General features: G+C 43.0%; 1 protein-coding gene and 1 long non-coding RNA gene across 7 annotated transcripts in view; one reads left to right on the top strand and one right to left on the bottom strand.

Moving 5' to 3' along the window:
- Positions 1–23721, bottom strand: part of COL28A1 (collagen type XXVIII alpha 1 chain) — a 184047-nt gene that overhangs the window by 64918 nt on the left and 95408 nt on the right. Inside the window, exons 26-27 of the mRNA XM_005678961.3 lie at positions 14274–14342; positions 11807–11875 (exon numbers count right to left, since the gene is read on the bottom strand). Coding sequence (XP_005679018.1) covers positions 11807–11875; positions 14274–14342 — 138 coding nt within the window. The remainder of the gene's footprint in view (positions 1–11806; positions 11876–14273; positions 14343–23721) is intronic.
- LOC108635857 overlaps positions 1–23721 on the top strand; it is a 177142-nt gene that overhangs the window by 114253 nt on the left and 39168 nt on the right. Inside the window, exon 4 of one of the 6 annotated variants that reach the window (XR_001917992.1) lies at positions 16860–17982. The exons of 4 other annotated variants lie outside the window; for them this stretch is intronic. This is a non-coding gene — a long non-coding RNA (uncharacterized LOC108635857). Of the gene's footprint in view, positions 1–8676; positions 9091–16859; positions 17983–23721 lie in introns of those variants that run through there. One more of the 6 variants, XR_001917987.1, reaches the window with a different exon arrangement.

Genomic DNA, 23721 nt, shown 5'->3' with positions numbered 1-23721 from the left:
ACCACTTCATACCAGTCAGAATGGCTGCAGTCCAAAAGTCTGCAAGCAATAAATGCTGGAGAGGGTGTGGAGAAAAGGGAACCCTCATACACTGTTGATGGGAATGCAAACTAGTACAGCCACTATGGAGAACAGTGTGGAGATTCCTTAAGAAATTGCAATTTTGAAAGTCTTAAACGGACTTTTCCTTTCTCTGACATCTACCTTGACTTTGATTACTACCCAACACATAGTTATTTCAGGAAAGCCATCTAGAGCTGTGAGTGACCTTGGAACATGACTTAACATACCTGTGCCTAGGTTTCTGAAAGCCTACGTCACAGGCTGGTGAAGCTGGAATAAGATAACATGTGAAATTTAGAGATTAGAGTATGGCTCTAGATTGCCCCTCCAAGCTCTGAGTAGTAAAGGTGCCTCTGACCTCACTGAACAGAAAAGGGGAAACATATATACTAGTATCTTACTTCTAACCAAGCATTGAAAGGTGGGAAAAAGATAAAATATATTTTATTAATTTTCAACAGTGAAATTCATGGGCTATCAAGATGGTAGCAGCACCTAAGGGTAGTCTCTCCATGTCCTTTACTCAGCTTGGTTTTATACGGACAATCTGTTACAAGAATGAAAAGGAATACATATATAGTATTTTTATCTTTGTATATTGGATAAATATGATTGGATGGGCCAGAGGCACAGAGGGCGGGAGGAGAAAGAAAAAGAACAATCTAAAATGGCAGCATGGAGAAGGAAATGGCAACCCACTCCAGTGTTCTTGCCTGGAGAATCCCAGGGACGGGGGAGCCTGGTGGGCTACAGTCCGTGGGGTCACGAAGAGTCAGACACGACTGAGCAACTTCACTTTCACTTTTCCTTTCATGCATTGGAGAAGGAAATGGCAACCCACTCCAGTGTTCTTGCCTGGAGAATCCCATGGACGGGGGAGCCTGGTGGGCTGCAGTCCGTGGGGTTGCAAAAGTCAGACATGCCTGACTATAGCATGCACACGAAATGGCAGCATGTATAATTATGAATTATGTAGTAGCTTTAGTATGTAACTGCTCAAATGAAATCTTTCATATAATTTTCAACTTTTGGTGCTAATTAAAATTTTTTTTTAATATTCATCACCAAAATATGGAATTGGATACTATCGTTATTACCAAGATTTTAGTCCTTTTGACTTTTCTGTTGGAATTAGGGAAACTATAGTAAATCTTGGGGCAGGATACAATACATACTTTGGGAAAAATGACTTGGAAATTAGTGTTTCCTTTAGGTTCATAGTAGTGCAAGGAAGCTGGTAGATATAAAACAGTCTTCTGTGATGGTCACTAGTCACTGCACAGGGCCTTGTTCATGGTAACTAGACAGTAGAAAGAAACTGGTAATGATGATTCAAGCCCCGCTAAATTGAGAGCTTAATATTTTTATTCAAAGTCTGATTTGGGAAATAGGCTATTTAAAAAGGAAATTTCAATAATGCGATTAACATAGGAAAATATTGGGTTGGCCACAAAGTTCATTTGAATGTCTCCATAAGATGTTATAGAAAATCCTGAATGAACTTTTTGGTTGACCCCAATGTCATACCATATGCTCAGATTCAGATTCGGGAATTAAAAAAAAAAAAAGATGCTATGCTGTATCTTAATTGGTTTGAAGAAATGAGAGCCACTTGGCCCAGGAGGGAAATGAAAGTGAGAACCAATAAGTGAGATATACAGCTAAGCTCAGAGCCAACCCCCCCAGTTAATAAATGCAAACTGCCCCTGACCTAAGCAACCTACAGTGTAGAGAGTATTATAGGATCTGTTCTTTAGGCTTTTGTTCCTAACCATGCAATTGTTTTTAATTTGGTTTTAAAAAGTAATAGTTAAAAAAAAAAGTTTAAAGGTATGAGGATGACTTCAGTGTCTGAAAATAGATTTGTGGACTTTGATGACCAGACTCAATTTTTAGCCACAGCCCTCCCCTCTGCCACAGGCACTTTGGCAGGTGTCATCCCAAAAGAATAAACTGTTTTAAGGTTTAAACTCTCAGGTAGCTCCAATCTCTCCTTTCTACATAGAGGAATCATTATAGGAATTTGAAAATTGCAATACAGGAAAGCATTAGATGTTATTTCACAGATGGTTTCTGGCATAAAGATACCCTAAGTTATGCTGTCAACTATATCCCTTATTGTTTCAGCTTAATTTCTAAGTTGTGCTCAGGTTGAATACAGTCAGCATACTGTTACCACGGTTGGTTTTACGTTCTATTTTTGATGCTGCTGTTAGATTGTGGTCAGGAGGAGGAAAGAAAAATTTAAACTGAAATAACAGAAAGTCATCATGTTAAAATATGTGTGAGTGTGTGAGTTGCTCCCTTAGTAATAGTAACACCATCAGACGCACGGTTCTGAGGTTCTGAGCTTACAAGACTAGAACAACTTCTGTGTGTCAGCATACCTTAGCCTTTCTTTGTGGGTGTGTGTGCTTCGTCGCTTCAGTCTAAGTGTCCAACTCTTTGCGACCCCATGGACTGTAGCCCACCAGGCTCCTCTGTCCATGGGATTCTCCAGGCAAGAATACTGGAGTGGGTTGCCATGCCCCACTCCAGGGATATTCTGGACCCAGGGATAGAACTCATGTCTCCTGCGTCTCCTGCATTGCAAGTCCACTCTTTACCACTGAGCTGTGGGCGATGTCCCAGGTATTTGCAACTTAGTGTACATTGAACCTATCCCTGACTTCTTATGAGTGAGAATTTTTCCCCCTTAAGTCAGTTTCATTTCAATGAATGAATCATTTCTATTTCACCTTTAAAGAGGGCCATTTCCCATGCTGTAACAAGTCCACTCTAATAAAATATCTAGTCAAATGGATTCTGAAGGCACTTTCAACGTGATCAGAGTCACAGGGGCGGGTAGGGGGAGGCAAATGGAAAGCTGGCAGGTTCCCTGTGAGATTCCCACCACAGCACGCTGACATCTGTCGAGCTTTAGCCTTTCTGGTGAACGGACATCAGAAGGTGGCCCACATACCTGATGCATGGAATTTACAGAACCACAGTTGCTTCCATATAGTTGGAAAGACTAAAGACCAAAAAAAAAATCTACCTGAGAAATGACATTAAGCTTAAACACTAAGCCAAGAACCTTACAAAGTTCTGGGTTCTACTTTGAATTGCTAATCAGAAAGCTTTGGTGGGAGAAGGCTGTTTTCTTTCTGGCTGTTCCTGTGCAAGCTGGGCTGACTCACCCACCATCACACCCCTGCTGATTTCCATCGCTGCTGGCTTCCCATTTAATGCCCTGGGACTCTAACCCTTCCCTTATTCTCCACAGGAGCCTGATCACCCACCGGCTCCTCCATCTCCCAATGTGGGAGCTCATTGCACCAGCTCTGCTTCCTGCCTCTCTTGCCATCCCCATCTCTCACCAGCCTTGGAACCACAGCTCTCCTGCCGGGTTTCAGGCGGCCCTCATACTTTGTCCCTGGCTCTGCCAAAGACAGGAACGAGCATTTCCCGTTTGTTCCCTGGTCCCACTACACCCCCGAGCCTCCTCCAGCTTTTTGGCTAGTTCTCAGCACGTCTACTCAAGGCAGTTTCTAAATTATCCACTGGTACTTCTGCTGCTGCTTGAAATGAGTGAGAAGACAGCAAGACTCTGAGGGTTTTGCTTTGGTTTTTTTGTGCGAGAGTGGGGTGGGGAACATAGGATAAAAGGAATGATAAAGCTGAACCCAGTCCTTGTAAGCCAGGTGACTGCGCCCCACAGTATCAGGAGAGTGACAGGCATTCTGGAAGTTGCCATGGAGACCGCTCTTGCTTTCTGTTTTCTTCCTGAAGCACCAGCACACTTCAGAATAATGTGTAACTTTACATTTCCCGTCTTTCCTAGAAGCTGGGTACATTTTGTCTGGCAGCAATTGCCAGCTCTTTAATGAACCCTGGGTTCCTCTTCTTCGTGGGCACACAGTTTACACCACCTTTCTGTGTGATACTAGCTCTTGCTGATGAAACGTGGGCAGAGGTGCTGTGTGTCGCCTCTTGGCCCAGACTTTTAGGAAGCGGGTGTGCCTCTTCCATACCCTCCCCTTTCTGCTTGCTGAGGGTAAGTGGTAAAGAGACCCCTCCGATGGAGAAAACATAAATGGAAGTGAAGATTCTCTGAAATTCTATGCGGAAGGAAATTGTCCACCAATGAGGAAGACTCCCTCTCGCGTGCCACATGAATGAAAACCTCTATTGTGATTCAGCCATTATGTTTGTGGCAGTCTTTTTGGTACACATGTCAGGCCTACACTAATTAATGCAATCAATATTTCAGGTTTAAGAACATTAAATCATATGAATGTCAGACTCTGGGCCTTCATCCTGGAAAATACAAGAAGGACTAGTCGAAAGGGAGGGAAAGCAAGAAGAAATTACAATGTGAATTCAGTTCAGTTCAGTTCAGTTCAGTCGCTCAGTCGTGTCCAACTCTTTGCGACCCCATGAATCGCAGCACACCAGGCCTCCCTGTCCATCACCAACTCCCGGAGTTCACTCAGACTCACATCCATCGAGTCTGTGATGCCATCCAGCCATCTCATCCTCCGTCATCCCCTTCTCCTCCTGCCCCCAAGACCTCCCAGCATCAGAGTCTTCTCCAATGATTCAACACTTCCCATGAGGGGGCCAAAGTACTGGAGTTTCAGCTTTAGCATCATTCCTTCCAAAGAACACCCAGGGCTGATCTCCTTCAGAATGGACTGGTTGGATCTCCTTGCAGTCCAAGGGACTCTCAAGAGTCTTCTCCAACACCACAGTTCAAAAGCATCAATTCTTCGGTGCTCAGCCTTCTTCACAGTCCAACTATCACATCCATACATGAACACGGGAAAAACCATAGCCTTGACTTGATGAACCTTTTTGGCAAAGTAATGTCTCTGCCTTTGAATATGCTATCTAGGTTGGTCATAACTTTCCTTTCAAGGAGTAAGCGTCTTTTAATTTCATGGCTGCAGTCACCATCTGCAGTGATTTTGGAACCCCAAAAAATAAAGTCTGACACTGTTTCCACTGTTTCCCCATCTATTTCCCATGAACTGATGGGACCAGATGCCATGATCTTAGTTTTCTGAATGTTGAGCTTTAACCCCAAATTTTCACTCTCCACTTTCATCAAGAGGCTTTTAGTTCCTCTTCACTTTCTGCTATAAGGGTGGTGTCATCTGCATCTCTGAGGTTATTGATATTTCTCCCGGCAACCTTGATTCCAGTTTGTGCTTCTTCCAGCCCAGCGTTTCTCATGATGTACTCTGCATAGAAGTAAAATAAGCAGGGTGACAATATACAGCCGTGACGTCCTCCTTTTCCTATTTGGAACCAGTCTGTTGTTCCATGTCCAGTTCTAACTGTTGCTTCCTGACCTGCATATAGGTTTCTCAAGAGGCAGGTCAGGTGGTCTGGTATTCCCATCTCTTTCAGAATTTTCCACAGTTTCTTGTGATCCACACAGTCAAAGGCTTTGGCATAGTCAATAAAGCAGAAATAGATGTTTTCCTGGAACTCTCTTGCTTTTTCGATGATCCAGTGGATGTTGGCAATTTGATCTTGGTTGCTCTGCCTTTTCTAAAATCATCTTGAACATCTGGAAGTTCATGGTTCACGTACTGCTGAAGCCTGGCTTGGAGAATTTTGAGCATTACTTTACTAGTGTGTGAGATGAGTGCAATTGTGCGGTAGTTTGAGCATTCCTTGGCATTGCCTTTCTTTGGAATTGGAATGAAAACTGACCTTTTCCAGTCCTGTGGCCACTGCTGAGTTTTCCAAATTTGCTGGCATATTGAGTGCAGAACTTTCACAGCATCATCTTTTAGGATTTGAAATAGCTCAACTGGAATTCCATCACCTCCACTAGCTTTGTTCATAGTGATGCTTTCTAAGGCCCACTTGACTTCACATTCCAGGGTGTCTGGCTCTAGGTGAGTGATCACACCATTGTGATTATCTTGTTGGTGAAGATCTATTTTGTACAGTTCCTCTGTGTATTCTTGCCACCTCTTCTTAATATCTTCTGTTTCTGTTAGGTCCATACCATTTCTGTCCTTTATCAAGATCATCTTTGCATGAGATGTTCCCTTGGTATCTCTAACTTTCTTGAAGAGATCTCTAGTCTTTCCCATTCTGTTGTTTTCCTCTCTTTCTTTGCATTGATCACTGGGGAAGGCTTTCTTATCTCTTCTTGCTATTCTTTGGAACTCTGCATTCAGATGCTTATATCTTTTCTTTTCTTCTTGGCTTTTTGCTTCACTTCTTTTCACAGCTATTTGTAAGGCCTCCCCAGACAGCCATTTTGCTTTTTTGGATTTCTTTTCCATGGGGATGGTCTTGATCCCTGTCTCCTGAACAATGTCACAAACCTCCGTCCATAGTTCATCAGGCACTCTGTCAGATCTGTCCCTTAAATCTATTTCTCACTTCCACTGTAGAGTCAGAGGTTTGATTTAGGTCATACCTGAATGGTCTAGTGGTTTTCCCTACTTTCTTCAATTTAAGTCTGAATTTGGCAATAAGGAGTTCATGATCTGAGCCACAGTCAGCTCCTGGTCTTGTTTTTGTTGACTGTATAGAGCTTCTCCATCTTTGACTGCAAAGAATACAATCAATCTGATTTCGGTGTTGACCATCTGGTGATGTCCATGTGTAGAGTCTTCTCTTGTGTTGTTGGAAGAGGGTGTTTGCTATGACCAGTGCATTTTCTTGGCAAAACTCTTTTAGTCTTTGCCCTGCTTCATTCCGTATTCCAAGGCCAAATTTGCCTGTTACTCCAGGTGTTTCTTGACATCCTACTTTTGCATTCCAGTCTCCTATAATGAAAAGGATATCTTTTTTGGGTGTTAGTTCTAAAAGGTCTTATAGGTCTTCATAGAACCGTTCAACTTCAGCTTCTTCAGTGTTACTGGTTGGGGCATAGACTTGGATTACTGTGATATTGAATGTTTTGTCTTGGAAACAAACAGAGATCATTCTGTTGTTTTTGAGATTGCATCCAACTACTGCATTTTGGACTCTTTTGTTGACCATGATGGCTACTCCATTTCTTTTAAGGGATTCCTGCCCACAGTAGTAGATATAATGGTCATATGAGTTAAATTCACCCATTCCAGTCCGTTTTAGTTCGCTGATTCCTAGAATGTCGACGTTCACTCTTGCCATCTCTTGTTTGACCACTTCCAATTTGCCTTGATTCATGGACCTGACATTCCAGGTTTCTATGCAATATTGCTCTTTACAGCATTGGACCTTGCTTCTATCACCAGTCACATCCACAACTGGGTATTGTTTTTGCTTTGGCTCCATCCCGTCATTCTTTCTTGAGTTATTTCTCCACTGATCTCCAGTAGCATATTGGGCACCTACTGACCTGGGGAGTTCCTCTTTCAGTATCCTATCATTTTGCCTTTTCATAGTGTTCATAGGGTTCTCAAGGCAAGAATACTGAAGTGGCTTGCCATTCCCTTCTCCAGTGGACCACATTCTGTCAGACCTCTCCACCATGACCCACCCATCTTGGGTGGCTCCACAGGCATGGCTTAGTTTCATTGAGTTAGACCTAGCTGTGGTCCTAGTGTGATTAGATTGACTAATTTTCTGTGATAATGTGAATAACTCCAACCATTTACTGCATATGTAACCATGCATTGAACCTTGTTTTAAACACATTACACATACTGTCTCATTTATTTCCTGTAACAACTTTAGAAAACAGTACTATTATTATCCCCATTATTCAGATGTGGAAACTGAGGCAAGAGGTGTAGTACTTAGGAAACCACGATTCAGATCAGTAGATTCCATAGCCCAGGCTCTGGTTGAGTAACCACTACTGCATACTAGGCATTTAGTATAATTTTTTCTTCACAACACCTTGCAAAATAGCTTTATTATCCCCATTTTAAAGATGAGGAAGCTTTAAAGTTCCTCAAACATAAATACCTTATACAACTAGACAGATTCAGGCCAAGGTCTTATTTGGCTCTCAAGCTCATTCTCTTTCTGTCACACCCTTAAGGTCAGAATCTAGATAGAGTGGTGAGGTCACTGGGACTCAGTTTCCCTCCACTTCAGATCTGTTAGCTCTGTGACCAAGTCATCATGCGTTGTCAGCTTTGGAGATACTGGGATTTCCACCCCGTAGTGTTCACCAGATTCCCCCAGCACGTCATCAAGACTGTTTGCTCACACTGATAACAAACTTGCGAGGCCTGAAATATTAGTCAGCCCATCCTTGGCCACAGCCTAACTACAGGGAGTATTTCCTCAGTCAGTGAGAGATCAGTCATGTTCAGGCCTCAGCAGAAAATGGAAACCGGTGGGATGAAGGCCCATTCATTTAATGAATAAACGGTTTACGCACAGCTGGAGTCATAGTCTAGTCCACACCTCTGTCTTGGAAACTCCTAAAGTCATAGAGGGCCACCAGGAATCCTATTTTTACAAAGACCTCCTGATCCTCTGAGAAAAAAATACTCTGGGAATGTCAAGGCTGATTGGGACACAAGAACTAACTTGAACAAAGGTGGAGAGAGGGCATGACTCCTGTGTAGAAATGCAGAGGGGAAGTCGGTCATTTCTGTGTGTCCTCATACTTCGTGTTTTAACCTTGATGACCCACCCTCTCAATCTCTCTCTTGGTCCCTCCAGGGCTGGTTGACACATCAAGCCATTCCTCAAGACCAAGCCCCATCCTTTCTCCCTCCTGACTTAATCTGAGGACTACTACTGCTACTGACATAATGGGAGAAAATGATCAGTGCTGGGGGCTCATGGTGGGACAGCACAGTGGCATTGTGCAACCTCCGACCCATGCCGTGAACCTGAAAGGCCAAGGCCACTGAGGAAACAGAGAGCCAGTGTCTCGTATTCATTCATACGTCAGTAGACGTTTGTGGTTGAGAGAAAGCACTGGGGCCCCTGAAGGAGCTGGAGCTCACCTGCAGTATGGAGCCAGCCAGGCCACAGCAGGGACTGCAGAGCAATGGTGGGAGGTGACTGTGGTGCCCTGGGGAGTGAGCCCATCATGTTTTCCGGGGTTCCCACAGCAGCAGGCTGGGTGGTCCTAGAGCCCTGGGGGGGGGGGCGGGGGGCAGGAGGAGAGGGTGCCCAGAAGCTCATGTTTCCCACACTGAGAATCAGAAGGTTACACAGGGGTATGGGAGGGGCACCCCCACACTCTTCTAGTCATGCCCATCCCTTCTGTAGACGGTAGACAAGAGGGGGTCTTGGATAAATCCCTGCCTGATCATGTCACCCTGCTCTGACTTTCAGTCACTGTAGGCCTGAGACCAGACTCATTACTGTGGCCTCCAGGACTCTTGCCTAACCTGTAAACCCCTTCACTTCACTGTGCCACCCCCTCTAGACTCTGCAGCTCAAAAAGTGATCGTCTGCTGTCTCTAAACCCCATGAGGACAAAGTTCACATCTTTTCACTCATCATTTTATACTGCACTTAGCCTATTGGCCTGACATAGATGGTGCTCAAGCAGTGTTGGTTGGTTGAATGCACATGCGCTCAGTTGCTCAGTTGTGTCCAACTCTGTGTTTCCCCATGCACTGCAGCCTGCCAGACTCCTCTGTCCATGGGATTCTCCAGGCAACAATACTGGAGTAGGTTGCCATGTGTGCCCTCCTCCAAGGGATCTTCCCAACCCAAGGATCAAACCCACGTCTCCTACGTCTCCTTCACTGGCAGATGAGTTCTTTGCCACTCACGCCAGTGGGGAGCCCCAGGTTGGTTGAATAATTGAATGTAAATCCAATATCCTAGGAACTAAGGTGGAGCAAATCACTTCTGTGATTGCAGCCTGAGCCCCTATTTTCCCCATGGTTGGGATGACATCGAGAGACAGGGTACAAATTGGGCCCTGACATGAAAGTTTAAAAACAAGGGCTTCCATCAGAGACTCATGAACAGACAGGCCAGCTAAAGCAGATTTTACGGATTCAAATAGTTTTTTAGAAAGGGGTATAAAATAGATTCAACAAATGAACATAAGAAATGAAATTTCGCTAAGCCTTAAAATGACTCGGAGGAATACCACCAATTTGATTTCTCAGTTCTCTCCCTTTTGGAGGGATGGTGAGCCAGGGTCAGAAAAATGAGGTGGGCATCCTGAGAGAAATGTTTGCCCTGCTGCCAGCAGGATGGCAGTATGTCTAGAGGAGGCTTGTGAGGCAGCCTTGGTCCAGGCTCACTGCCAACAGCATCAGGCCCCAACCCTCAGTGGAGGAAAAACTTCCCTCGCTTCTGATAGGACTGGATGCGTGGCAGTGTTCATTTTGGTTCTTTCCTTATGATGGTAGTTTTCCCACCATAGTTTCACTCAGGAGGGACTTTGACCATGGCCTAACCTGGAGGGTGCAAGGACGGGCAGGATACCAGGTGACTCAGAACTGATGAGGATTAGTTAAGCACAACTCAAGAGGCCCCTTTGTTAATAAGGAAATAATTCCAAGATAACAAAAGGGAAAAGCTGGCAGAGAATTTAACACGGTAGTGATAGCGAATTAACAGCACACGTGAACTGAGCCAATCATGGGTTCATTGCTCAAGCAAACTCATAAATTCAAAAGCATCTTTTAACTGTAGAGCTTAAAAGATAAAGTGTGAGAGAAGCTGTTTACAAGGAAGTAGGTTTCTGCAGGGTTTCCCAGTGCTTGCACGCTACTGGTTAGCTGGCCACGCTAATGTTAGCTGGCCTTTGCTTGGGTACTCCGCCCTACAGATGAACAACTATTACTTAAAAGACCTTCAGTGGAAGCCCTAGATGTTGCCTGATAGATTGGAAGGTTTAACACAGATTCAAATGAGTTTTGCTCTTGACAGAACTCACTCTTAACACAGGAGTAGGTGGCTTAATTTCAACACAGGATTTTTCATATGTATTATCTTCATCTCCTACTGTCTCCCACTTACTAAGAAATTCTGCCATCTGACAATGAGTTTATTTTGAATGCTTCCACTTTTTTAGAGTCAATGTCAGTTACCCACGAGGGAATTACTCTGTTTTGAAGCATAACCACTGTAGTTTATTTGGGGGAAAACAAATAGAATGAGAGTGAGCCAGTAAAAAATAAATACATAAATCATCACATTAGAAGAGGGAACTGTTTAAATTACACAGTAGCCTGTGGATGCCAAACTCTGTCTACCGAGGCGGGGAGACCCTGGGAGTCCCATCTCACTAGATAGGCCTGTTGTGGCTGAGACAGAAATCAAGCAGAATGCAGTGGTTGCTTCTAGTTGCACAGAGTCGGGCTTCTCACCTGGATGCTCAGGAGAATCACATGGGCGGCTCTTAAACCCACAGGACTCAAACTCTGCCCCCCCCGAGATTCAGATGTCCTTCTTCTGGGGTAAGACAGCAGCATTATTCAAAAGCTTCTCCGGGTGATGCCACTGTGAGCTAAAACTGGAAACTCGGGCATCCCTGGGCTAAGAATGGAGGCTGCAGGTGAGGAAGGTGAAGGGAGCGCATGCAGTTGGGGGCACAGACTCCCTGTTCAGCTCAGAAACCGACAGAACTGCCAACCGCCGTAACCGTTCAGTTGCTCTCCAAGCTACTTACAGAACGTTAAGCATTTGTGAAGCAAGTATACTTATAGCATGTTTCCACTTTTGGACGATGCCTCTGAATACCAGATGCGATTTTAACTGCTAAGCTTACATTAAGTCCATTTCTTAATAGCCGTATTTTGTATTATCCACAGCCTCTTCTCCCCCTCACCCTAGTGCGTTGAGAGGCGACCCTAGCACAGTTCCATTCACTTACTTTGATGCCTTGTAATCCATAGCCAGGGGAGCCAGGAGGGCCAGGCAAGCCTTTCTGCCCGATGTCACCCTATTAGAAGACACAGAGAAGTCGGAGAGAAGGGTAAGGAGATTTAGAAACGAGCGACAGATTACTGCTCTTAGCTGCATTCTCACTTCAGTCTTTCCATAGTGATATAAAGCAGGGTTTTTCCAAAAGTTTTAAACCGCACAATCCTTTCAAACATTTTTACATGTAATCCAGCTGTAAAGCGATAAGGGAGAACTGCTGGATGTAAGCAGAAGTGTTGGCCCCATAGCCTTGCCCGCTTGGGCTCCTCTTGCTGCCCTAAACACCAGGCGTTCAAACACGGCTCACACATAATTCTAGGTAGCCTTTACTGTGTTGCACCATTTTAATACAGCATATTAATTCATGTGGGTTGAAGTTAAAGATTCAGCAGGTTTCCTTGCTGGCTCAGGGGTGGAGTCTGCCTGCCAATGCAGGAAGATCCCTGGGTCGGGAAGAACCCCTGGAAAAGGGGATGGCAACCCACTCCAGTATTCTTGCCTGGAGAATCCCATGGACAGAGGAGCCTGGTGGGCTATACAGTCCATAGGGTCACAAAAGGTTGGACACGACTGAGTGACTATCACTTTCACTGTACTATGTCACACAATTTCAATATAGCACCTTAATTCACAGAGTTTGCAGTTAAAGACTGAGCACCTATTGACATGGATCAGAGCTGAATTGTTAAGAAAATATGTCAATGAAGCAAAAAGTATGTAGTTCCCAGTATATGTTCCTTACAGCATAATGGGACCCCATGTTTCTGGAGGAAAGACTTCTGTGGTCAAGTAAGATTGGGAAATGTTTACACCATGGATATGCCTCTCCTTATAGATTCCTGGGGCAGGTGAATATATTAAAGCCTCTAAGAAATCCCACAATAGAAAGGTCAGTTTAATTTTGCTGACCCCAGAAGTTCTCTAATTAACATTTCGATGAAACAAACTTTCAGGAATCCTGAGTTAATCAAAGTTACTGTGTAGGTCAGTCTTTTCCTTTCCACTATGGGGAAAAACTTTACTTTCTTCTGATTATAAGAAGAACTTATTGGAAAAAAAGTAAAAATAGAAGTGAAAATTACAATGAAAAAAAAAATCAACCCATCATTCCATCACCCAGTGACAACAACTACTAACATCTCAGAGGGATCTCCATCCATTTAAAGGGATCTGTATGGTTAAGAAATAGCCCCCTGTCACAATGGAGTTGATGGACAAAAAAGGATAAATGAAGAACCTTGGTAATTGTAGGATCCTTAGTCAAATCTTTGATTCACAAAGCTCTCTCTCTTTCCTCTCTGATAATAGGATTCTAATTCACTTCTGTGCATTTGGGCTATGAATATACCTGTCTGTAGTTTGAATTTGTGATGGGTGGCTCACTGAAACCTGTTTTCTCTATGAATATGCCTGATATTTCTTTGTTGTTTTAAGTCATTAAGTCATGTCCAACTCCTTGCAACCCCGTGGACTGTAGCCTGCCAGGCTCCTCTGTCCATGGGATTTCCCAGGCAAGAATACTAGAGTGGGTTGCCATTCTCTTCTCAAGGGGATCTGTCTGACCCAGGGATCAAACCCGTGTCTCCTGCATTGGCAGGCGGATTCTTTACTGCTGAGCCACCCGGGAAGTGGTATTTCCTTACCCGCCTCTTTGAACAAATCAAAGCAATATTTGTTGAGCAAATGAATGAGCAATTGACCCTAGCATAATTAAAATTTTGAGCTGCGATGATTCTTCACTACGGATGGATGTCCTGTGCCTCCCAGCCGTCAACCCACTAGATGCCAGTAGCCCTTTTTCCCCAGTGGGACTTGATGCCCAGAATGATTCCGGACACTGCCAAAGGTCCCCCTGGGTGGAGAGGGGAGGACAAAATCTCCTTCATTGAAAAACAGTGGGTTGAAAGAATAGAAGGGTAAATAATCACCAAATTGGAGGTGACAAAAGGAAGAGAAGTAGAATGAGAGCAAAGGGAGCCAAAGGAAGTTCCTCGCGGCTTCTCCGGGGACGATAAACTAGACTCTCGCACGGGGCCCTGACACAGCAGACTGTGTGCCGGGACGCAGCAGACCCACCACCTGTTACCAGGTGGCCTGAGGCACCTCTGGCCAAAGTAAGCACGGGCTTCTTGATGTGAGCGCAGCCTCTAAGGAACCTGGGAATATTTTGAGCCCTCTGCAATCACTTTTCAAAGAGGTGTTTACTTTCTAATTTCTTTGGGAGGAAGCAAATGACTTTATACACTCAAATGGTCTATTTTACTGAGAGTTCACATGATAATGAAAATGAAAGGCTCTTCATCCGTATCAAGAAAAAATAAGTCAACGTGATATGAGCACTTCCTGTGCATTGAATGTTCCCCTGGTCATCTTGATGCCACCTGACCCTCACCCAGAGCACAGACCTGAGGACTCACCTTTGGCCCTGGGGTTCCGACACCCCGAGGCCCAGGGGGGCCTGGAGGGCCTCTGATGCCAGGATCTCCCTGAAAAAACACAATGAATGACAAGTTGTTGATTTAAGAAAATGCTGTGTATCATATTTTACATAAAATTTCATATAATATTTCCTATGAATTTTCATATTCAGAAATATACTTTAAAATCCCAAGCCCTTGAATTTGACTAAGATAATAATCTTTTTTTCCAGATCATTTTTCTATATTTGATCAACAGTATTATCTCTGTTTTCATTTCTTATTGCCATTTATCAAACCAACTGATATGGGTTCATTTCAAAGCAATCAAGTTAATTAGCTTCTTGGAAACCTTAATATATACTTTATGGAGCTCACTTCTTGGGACTTTGGAGAAGTAATTACTGCCATTGTGAAGACAGGGAGAAAGAAGAGACAAGAATAATAATTTTTTAAAAAGCATTAAAAGATATAACCTTTCTGAACGAGTTGCTCTTACATTTTTATGCAACAGTGATTATGCTACTTGGGCTCGAGATTGGATTTAGGCTACTCCTGCCTCTAGAGGGGTTGTGAGTACACAGTGGGTTCTCTCAAGGTTACAGATTCATCAAAGCATCGCAGTTTCATAATAGGAAACCACCACCAGAAACAGGCTTCCCTCGTGGCTCAGTGGTAAAGAATCTGCCCACCAGTGCGGCAGACCTGGGTTCAGTCTCTGGGCCGGGAAGATGCCCTGAAGGAGGGCATGGCAACCCACTCCAGTATTCTTGCCTGGGAAATCCCATAGAGAGAGGAGCCTGGCAGGCTACAGTCCATGGGGTTCACAAAGAGTCAGACACAACTGAGTGACTAAACAGCAACAACAATCACCAGAAAGGTGGTGGGGTCTGATTGGGGTGGGGCAGGCCCTGTGGTTAGATCTATTTGAGATGTGAACAATGGAAGAAGGGGAGAAATTAAAATCTCTTCGTTAATCACTGTCAGTGTCCCCAGTAGTATGTTCTGCACGTTTTTATATGATACTTGGTATAACTTCGTATTCACAAAAATCTTTTTGACGACTAACTTCCCTCACATCTCTGAACCTTCGTAAATCCATCAGACACATAGAAAATCGTGTCTACCTTTCATGGAAATGACGGTGAAGGCAGACACAGAATGCCGTGCTTCTATCATCTTGTCTAGCACACAGCAGGCACTTGGTAATTGATAACTCCCCACCCCACCTGTTTTTTTTTGAAGAAGAAACTAAAGGTTGCCCAAAGCTGCACAGCTATTGAGAGGCAGGGCTGGGAGGATGTGGAGAAACAGCGTCCGTGTTTGTGGCTGGTACAGCTGCTTTGGAAAATAGTTTGGCAGTTTCTTTAAAAGTTCAACATAATTTTACCATTTGATCTAGTAGTCTCACTCCTAGGTATATACCCAAAGAAAGTGAAAACATATGTCTACACAGAGGCTTAACATATGAATGCTCTTAGCAGAATTATTCATAATAGCCCCAAACTGGGAACAACCAGAATGTCCATCAACTGGCAAATGGATAGACAAAATGTGATATAATCGGCAGTTAAAAGGAGTGAACGCTAGCTGCACACAACAGTAGATGAGCCTCAAAAACTATTCCTAATGGAAGAAATCAAATACGTGAGACTACATATTGTTTGAGTCCATGTATATGAAATGTCCAGAAAAGGCATATCTATAGAGACAGAAAGTGAGTCAGTGGTTTCCTGGGGCCAAGAATAGGAGCACGTAAGGAGGATTAACTATAAATGGACGTGAGAGATCTTATTGGGGGATGAAGATGTCCTAAAACTGATTTGTGATGATGTCTATATAACTTGGTAAATATACTAAAAAAAATCACTAAATCATACACTTAAAGTAGGTGAATCCTATGACATATAAAATATGCCTCAATAAAGTTATAAAGAAAGAAAGCCTAGAACCAATCTTTGAACCTAGACTCCCAAGCTCTTTGCCCTAGGTTCTGTTTTGTCCACGTCCTAATTAGGAGCTAAATAACTAGCTTTTCAACAATTCAAAAATCATTGATTATAAGAAATGTTTACATTGTTTATCTAGAAAAACATCCCATCTTTTATTTAGCTTCGCTTTCGACTTACAAACCTTAAAATACTTCTATAGAAAACAAGGCCTAAAAAATGGGGAAAACCTTTAAGCTTTACTACTGAGTTCGTTCTTTTATCCCCTACTTCTTAATTACACATTTCCCTTTTGCTGGCAGGCAACTTTTGTGATTCTTGTCTTCTACCTCCATCTCTTCCACTTAGTCCTTAGCTGCTTTTGAGACCACAGATACTAATTCTCTCTTTGACACCTCTCTACTTCTGATTCCCAACTTTTAATGACCTGGCGTTTCTCCCAGCTTAAATGATCATGCCTGTCATCAAGAGCTCCAAGTAGAGAACATGACCTTGTCCTATATTATACACACTTCTATTATCTTTTTTCTTGTGTACCTCTGAAATACCTTTAAAAGGGATATCTATAAATTCACCCATAAGGGTCTCCAGTTATACCCGACCAATTCACACACTTGCTCCATTTTCTTTCATTCAGTTCCCATGGCCTTCACCCTTTAGAAACGTCTGATGGTTACATGCGATAGGACAGCTGCCCTGAGGACACCTTCCTGCCCTCTGTATGTCTGAGCCTTCGCCAGTGAACTGTAACAGTGGGACCCATGTCATCTGTGGCACTCCAGTGTTTACCTCAAACAAGCTGTCTGTCTTTTTTTCTGTATAGCTGTTTACATATAGCTATGTTTATCTATCAAAGTAGTCTTTTGTAATCTCTAGATCTATGTAAGTATACTTGATCTATGCTTTTATGAATCTGATAGACTTTAAATCAAGTCTTAACACATTCTGCAGGTATTAGCATTGGTCAATAACATGTTTTAGGGTAGTTCTTTGATGTTCATGGACCAAACTTTTCAGTAGATGGGAATAACAAGCCCTTAATGAGCTGTGTAAATCCACATAGACCATGTCTCTCCACTCTGGTGGGGTCCTAAAAATGTGTCCTGTCTTTTGTTCCACAGCATCTGTCCATGCTAGCCTACAACACCAGGTGAAAGGGCCTAAGAGGACTGTGGTCAGGACCCATTTCACTCCTGGAGAGCCCCAGAGGTACCCAAGAGGTGCATTTACTATGATGTTTTTAGATACGCAGTTTTATTGTCAGTGGATAGGCTGATATCCACAAGTAAGAAGACTCAACAACAGGTACTTGCAGAGCCCGATTTAGCTTCCCACGTGGGAGCAGAGGTTATTGGAGCCTGCAGAGGGAGCCCTTGCATTAGGAGATAATGAACAGACCTGAAAGCTAATCCCGGAGTTGCCATTTGTGACTACAGCCATCAATTTCATAAGTCTTACAAGTCCTACCCCTCCCCTGTCATCTCCACTCCCTCAAAGAAGAATAACTATTTAGAATGTCCTCAGCTTCATCTTGGCCCACAAAAGGATTCTAGATGGGAGATACTCCTTTCAATTTCATAGAAAATGGTCAAATTTAGGACTTTCTGCGGTGCTTCCAAGTGTGAACTTAGCAAATGATTTAGTAAAGGTTTCACCTAGACCATAACCTTGCAGAGTGGTTAATTTCAGGCTCTTTAAAATCATGCATAATTTTATGATGGTCCTAGTAGTCATTCATTAAACCTTTTACATTTTAAAAGAAAGAAAAAGAAGAAAAAGAAAGCGAAGGCACTATCACATTCATTTTCTCTTTGGCAAATATTTTCTTTGGTTAATATTCAAACAATTATAATTACTTTTAAATAAAATCAATAATAATTAAAGTTTAGTTTTTCTCATGTGTCATGTACTTTTTATTCAATCTTATCTGAACATCATTACTGTATTTTACACATAAAGAAACTGAGGCTAAAGAGAATATAGGATTTGCTAAAAACCATGCAGCTGGAAGCAATTCCAACCCAGGTCTGACTCCAGAGTCCATCTCCTAAACGATGGTGACTAGAGCCAGAGGCAAGGTGCTGACTTCTCCCCAGACTTGTTTCCAGCTGGCATTTAATGCAAAGGTTATGGCTGTGTGGCTGTGAAAGTGCTTTGCCTATACTGAGTCAGTCATACTCTCTCAAAAAGAAGAAAAAAAATCTTGATTTTAAGATTTCCAAGAGGTCCACACAGCCCACACAAGCACCCTGCTGTCTCGGGCTTCCCTTTCCCTCGCCCTCTTTGCCATTCCTTAGGTTTGTGGTTTTCCCCAGTATTTCAGTTGGTCTCTTTCCAGATCCCCTACTTACACAAACGCTTACTCTCTGTTTATCTATACGGCAATACACTTCATTTGGCAGAGTAATGTGTACTCTGACGACTACTATTTCTACGAATACTTTAGTGTGTTAGAATTCATAAAAACATCTTATAGACATGATTCCATTCACTTTGCAGAATAACCCTGTGAAGTAGGCTTATATTCCCAAGTGATAGATGAGGAAGCTAAGTCTGAGGGAGATTAAATAACTTGCTGAGGTCACAGAGTTCATAAGTGGCAAGGATTTCATGTGGAAGAGTGATAAGGAGACATTGGCTATATCTTTTATGTTCCATAGGATTTAAGTACAATATCTGAGATTTAGAGACAATCTTAGAGACAAAACAGCCCATTAGACTGTCTCCACCTTCACATATTAATAAAGCTCTAATCTAAATTGTTTGTGCCAATTTAATTCTCTGTCACTCTTTGAGAGGCTGTGGAAGTAGATTAAGGTTGTTCTTAAAGTGATTTCGTGCTTTTTTACTTTGGGGGCAATAAAAAGAAAATTGAATTCACTATGAAAAGAATTAGCCTCTCAAGGATTTTTCCCCCCAAAATGATACTCTGAAGAGTCCACTATATGATGAAAACAAGGAATGATTGAGTTTTAAAATAAGGTAGGAATCAAAGTGATGATTAGAGTTGCTTAATGTTTCTTTTTATACGGCTTTTAAAGAAAATCAAGATATACCTACTAAGGCTCCAATTACCACAAACATAAGCAACACTCTGGAACGAATTATGTAATGAGTTTGTGACTCCTAAATACCTCACTTATGGTGGCCAGGATGTCAATGGAAGTTTTAGAGGCGTTCTCCTAAGTTTATGGACAGACAACCCAGTTATTGATAATGTATATTGATTATTGACTGGGCCATTGTCATACAACTCAATCACTTTTCCCTGACACCCTTTAATGACGAAAAGGGAGACAGTAACAATGACCAGCACAATTCTCAAGTGGATGGGGAAACAAGAAGGTGTTAGAAAACGAGATTCAAGTCACTATAACATTTCCTTTAGTGTCCTTTCCCAGCTTCACATTTCAAAGCATTTAAAATAATTTCAATTCTCTCAAATCAGTTTCTCTCCTAGAACTTTCTTTTATTACAGTATAACTGGTTTACAATGTTATGTCAGTTTCTGCTGTACAACAAAGTGAATCAACTGTATGTATACACACACCCCTCCCTCTCCAGCCTTCCTCCCACTTCCCCACCCCTAGAATTTCGGTATTCCCCACAAAGCAACAGCATTGTAAAGTCCGTGATAACTTAAAAACTTGCTGTAGGATTTAGTGGGGATTTGTTGTTGATGGTTTCTTCGTTTTCTCAAAATCAACTCATCAAAGATGAGCAAATTATTTCCCTGTGCCAAGAATCTCATTGGAGAGGGAGAGCCTTCTGATTAGTTAAGTTCAAAACCTTAAAAATAGAAATGTTGACAGTGCCTTTAATGTCAGAGAGAAGGCTGTCTCATGTTGATATTCAATATAATTTTCCACTGGGGGGAAATCCTCGCATGATTCAAAATAAAAAATGTGTTGATGGTGACATGGGTGTTGAATGTTAAGAGGATAAAATGTGCGTCCTTGAGGCTGAAGGGAAAATATGTATGCACTCCTGGGAAGAGAGATGCAGAGCGAGGGAAAGAGTGAGGGAAAACGCAAGTTATACTGAAAATGATAAGGTAGACGCGATTATGGCTCTGATTGCACAGATCATGCATAGAACTGCATCGAGGAGTAACCTTGAAAAGTCACCTAGTCAAGTGACCTTTTCTGACATCTAGAGGTCAAACTGCCTGGTATTTAAACTTGATATGGCTCTGGCTTTAATTAGTCCCGTTTTTGAGCTGATTGCCCTGCCTGTAGCAATTTTGCAGTCATATTAAAAACGGTGGGTGTCTTCCACTCCAATTTGGAATCATGGACCCTTAATATCACTATCATTAAGTCTGTATCCCAGGTCAGTCCTCCTTGACAGACAAGGTTCAACGTGGAGCTCCTTGTCCAGCCCACGTCCGCTGACAGAATCCGCAAATTCCTCATGCATCTCTGTGAATCACTCCTCTGTTCCACCTCTGCCTACTGCTGGCGTGCGCATATGTGAGCCATTGCAGAGAACAGAGAGGCGATTCAGATGCTGGGAGCGTTTTCAGAATAATGATACTCAGAGGGATTCCACATAGACTTGCACTTTAATTTATGAGTATGGGTCACTTTTGTCAAAGAAAGCATGTGTTTACAATATTCAAACATTTAAAGCTCTGGAAAATGTTGAACTCTTTGGGGTTTGGGCTTATGCCTCTGCTGAATGTTTACGTGATTTATGTTTTGACCATGGAAAAGCTAGAATGGAAAGAGAGACCACCTAACTGTACCCTAAACAGTGCCGAGGTCGTCGGAAAATGGACAGTATTGAAGATTGAGCGTCTGTAGATTGGGACAAGTCATTCCACCGGCTCTGACTTATTAATTCACCTAGTTTTCCATTCACTCATCCATATTTATAGTCTCCCTCTGACACTCAAACAAAATAGCATCAACACTGTTCAGATTGTAAAGGGGCAAGTCATCCAACCTCTTTGGCTCTTGATTTCCTTTCCTATAAAATAAGAGAGTTCTTTAAAATTCCTTGATAGTCTGGAAATATTTAGGTCACACATAATATTTAGGTAGTATACAGTTATAACATATAACAACAACCACCCAACAAGTTTTTTCTGCCCAGACTTGATTCCAACCACTTAATGGTTAAAAGGTTCCTTAAAGTGAAAGTGAAGTCACTCAGTCGTGTCCGACTCTTTGCGACCCCATGAACCGTAGCCCACCAGGCTTCTCCATCCATGGAATTTTCCAGGCATGAGTACTGGAGTGGGTTGCCATTTCCTTCTCCAGGGGATCTTTCTGACCCAGGGATTGAACCCGGGTCTCCCGCATTGCAGGCAGACACTTTACCATCTGAGCTACCAGGAATCCTTAAGAACCCCCCAAACCAGGTTAAAGGTTCTCTTTGCAAGAACTGGCCTCAGTTCCACTGCCCCTGAAGCTTTGGGGAAGGCCATGGCTTTCTCTGTGATGAACTGGCATAGTGATGGGGGCTGAGAGAGGTGCCTGGTGGGATGCCCCTGCCCTTCTGACCCCCGGAGAGCCACTCCTCATGGTTCTCTTCCAGGAGGCCAAGAACAAACTCCCACCCTCAGAGACTGACATCTGAGGCCTCGGCCTCAGCCTCAGCCCTGGGTGATTCACCAGCCTACGGGGGTGAAACATACAAAAGCAAAGAATTATCTGGGCTTCTCAAAAGGTAATACAGTTTATAGACTGATAGTCCCCAAATCACAAAGGGTCCTCTTTGTCTCTGGTGTGCGTGCTTGAGGAGTGAGTGAAAAGTCGCTCAGTGGTGTTTGACTCTTTGTGACCCCATGATTATACAGTTCATGGAATTCTCCAGACCAGAATACTGGAGTGGGTAGCCTTTCCCTTCTCCAGGGGATCTTCTCAACCCAGGGATCGAACCCAGGTCTCCCACATTGCAGGTGGATTCTTTACCGGTTAAGCCACCAGGAAAGCCCAGGAATACTGGAATGGGTAGCTTATCCCTTCTCCAGTGGATCTTCCCAACCCAGGAATCAAACCAGGGTCTCCTGTATTGCAGGCAGATTCTTTACTAGCTGAGCTACAAGGGAAGCCTTGCGTGCATGCTTAGTCATGTCCAACTCTTTATGACCCCATTGACTGTAGCCCATCCATGGGATTTTCCAGGCAAGAATACTGGAGTGGGTTGCCATACCCTTCTCCAGGGGGGTCTTCCTGACCCAGAGTTTGAACCCACATCTCTTGGATTGGTAGGCAGATTCTTTACCACTGAGCCACCAGGGAAGCCTAGTCTCTTGGGGTCCAGTCAAGAAATTCAGGCAGTGTCATGCAGGATCTTTGCACTTGCCCTCCCTATCAGTGAGCTGACAGTTTGGGTCCAGGGACCAGGGCACTGGATGAGCGCTTCCTACTGGGCAAAATCCAATTGTCAGTTCCTCTTTATGGCATGTTCCAAAGTAGGTTTTAAAACCATATCTACTATCTCCTTGGAAACTTGTAGTTTTTATAAGAATTTTAGAAATCTCTCAGAAGCCCTTGTCAAAATTTGGAGTACCTTCAAGGGAAGTGTATGGAGAAGTACTATAACCACTGATGTCAGATGGAATTCCTTCCCTTGGAAAAAAGCCACGGAGCACCACAAGGCTGCAAGATGTCAGGGACTGCTTTTTATACGTTTTGAAACATAGGCACTTTGATTCTAATGTCTGTGTCATATGCTAAACACATGTGACCTTAACTAAATATCGCAAAGCCCACCATAAATTAATCGTCAACCTTAATGGCTTCCTCATTTCAAAACACATTTCTTTTGTAAGTTAATGCCCTAAGGCCAATATTTTAAGGTGACAACACAGAATTTAAGTAAAAAACATATCCAATATATATGTCTATACAATTATATACACATGTGCGTCCATGCACACAAACCCACACATTTCCACACACAATTTCTCTGCCATTTTAAGACAAAATAGAAGGAGAAGAATTTTGCAGACATTTGAGTCCTATGCTTTTGCTACCATTGGCAACCTTAGGTGTTTTGAGAGTCTCAACTCCACCTTACTAAACCAAAAGGGCAAAATTAAGTGGAATTAGACTTTTCTGAAAATGTCCTCTTCTTTACCAGCTTCTGTTGGGCTGTGTGGGTAGCCAAAAGTTTTCTTTAGGAAATAAAAAAGACACATAAAGACTCTAAGGCATCTATAAAAGAAGAGAGGTGATTTTGGAAGTTATTAGAAGCTGCTGTTTGCTTTTGGAATGTCCTTGATTTTGAAATTCATGATCCAAGTTCTTTGATTTTAAGAAGAGCATGCACTCCTGATATTTCCTTCCAGGGCTAGAGGTGGGCAGGATAACACACCTCCCCCACATCCACAAAAGATGTGTCTCTCTTGTGGAGACAGGAAGGGGAGACAGGAAGAAGGAAAACGCAGCTTGGAGGGAGGTGTGAACAGAGGCAGGTCCTGACCAACATTCCCTCCTCCCCTCGGTAGAAGTGAGCTGGAGGATACCACCTCTGTTCGGCTTCCTGTG

Source organism: Capra hircus, chromosome 4 (genome assembly GCF_001704415.2).
Source record: "Capra hircus breed San Clemente chromosome 4, ASM170441v1, whole genome shotgun sequence".
Classification (NCBI taxonomy): Eukaryota; Metazoa; Chordata; class Mammalia; order Artiodactyla; family Bovidae; genus Capra; species Capra hircus.
The sequence above is the reverse complement of the archived record's forward strand: the minus strand, read 5'-3'. Positions and strand labels throughout refer to the sequence as shown.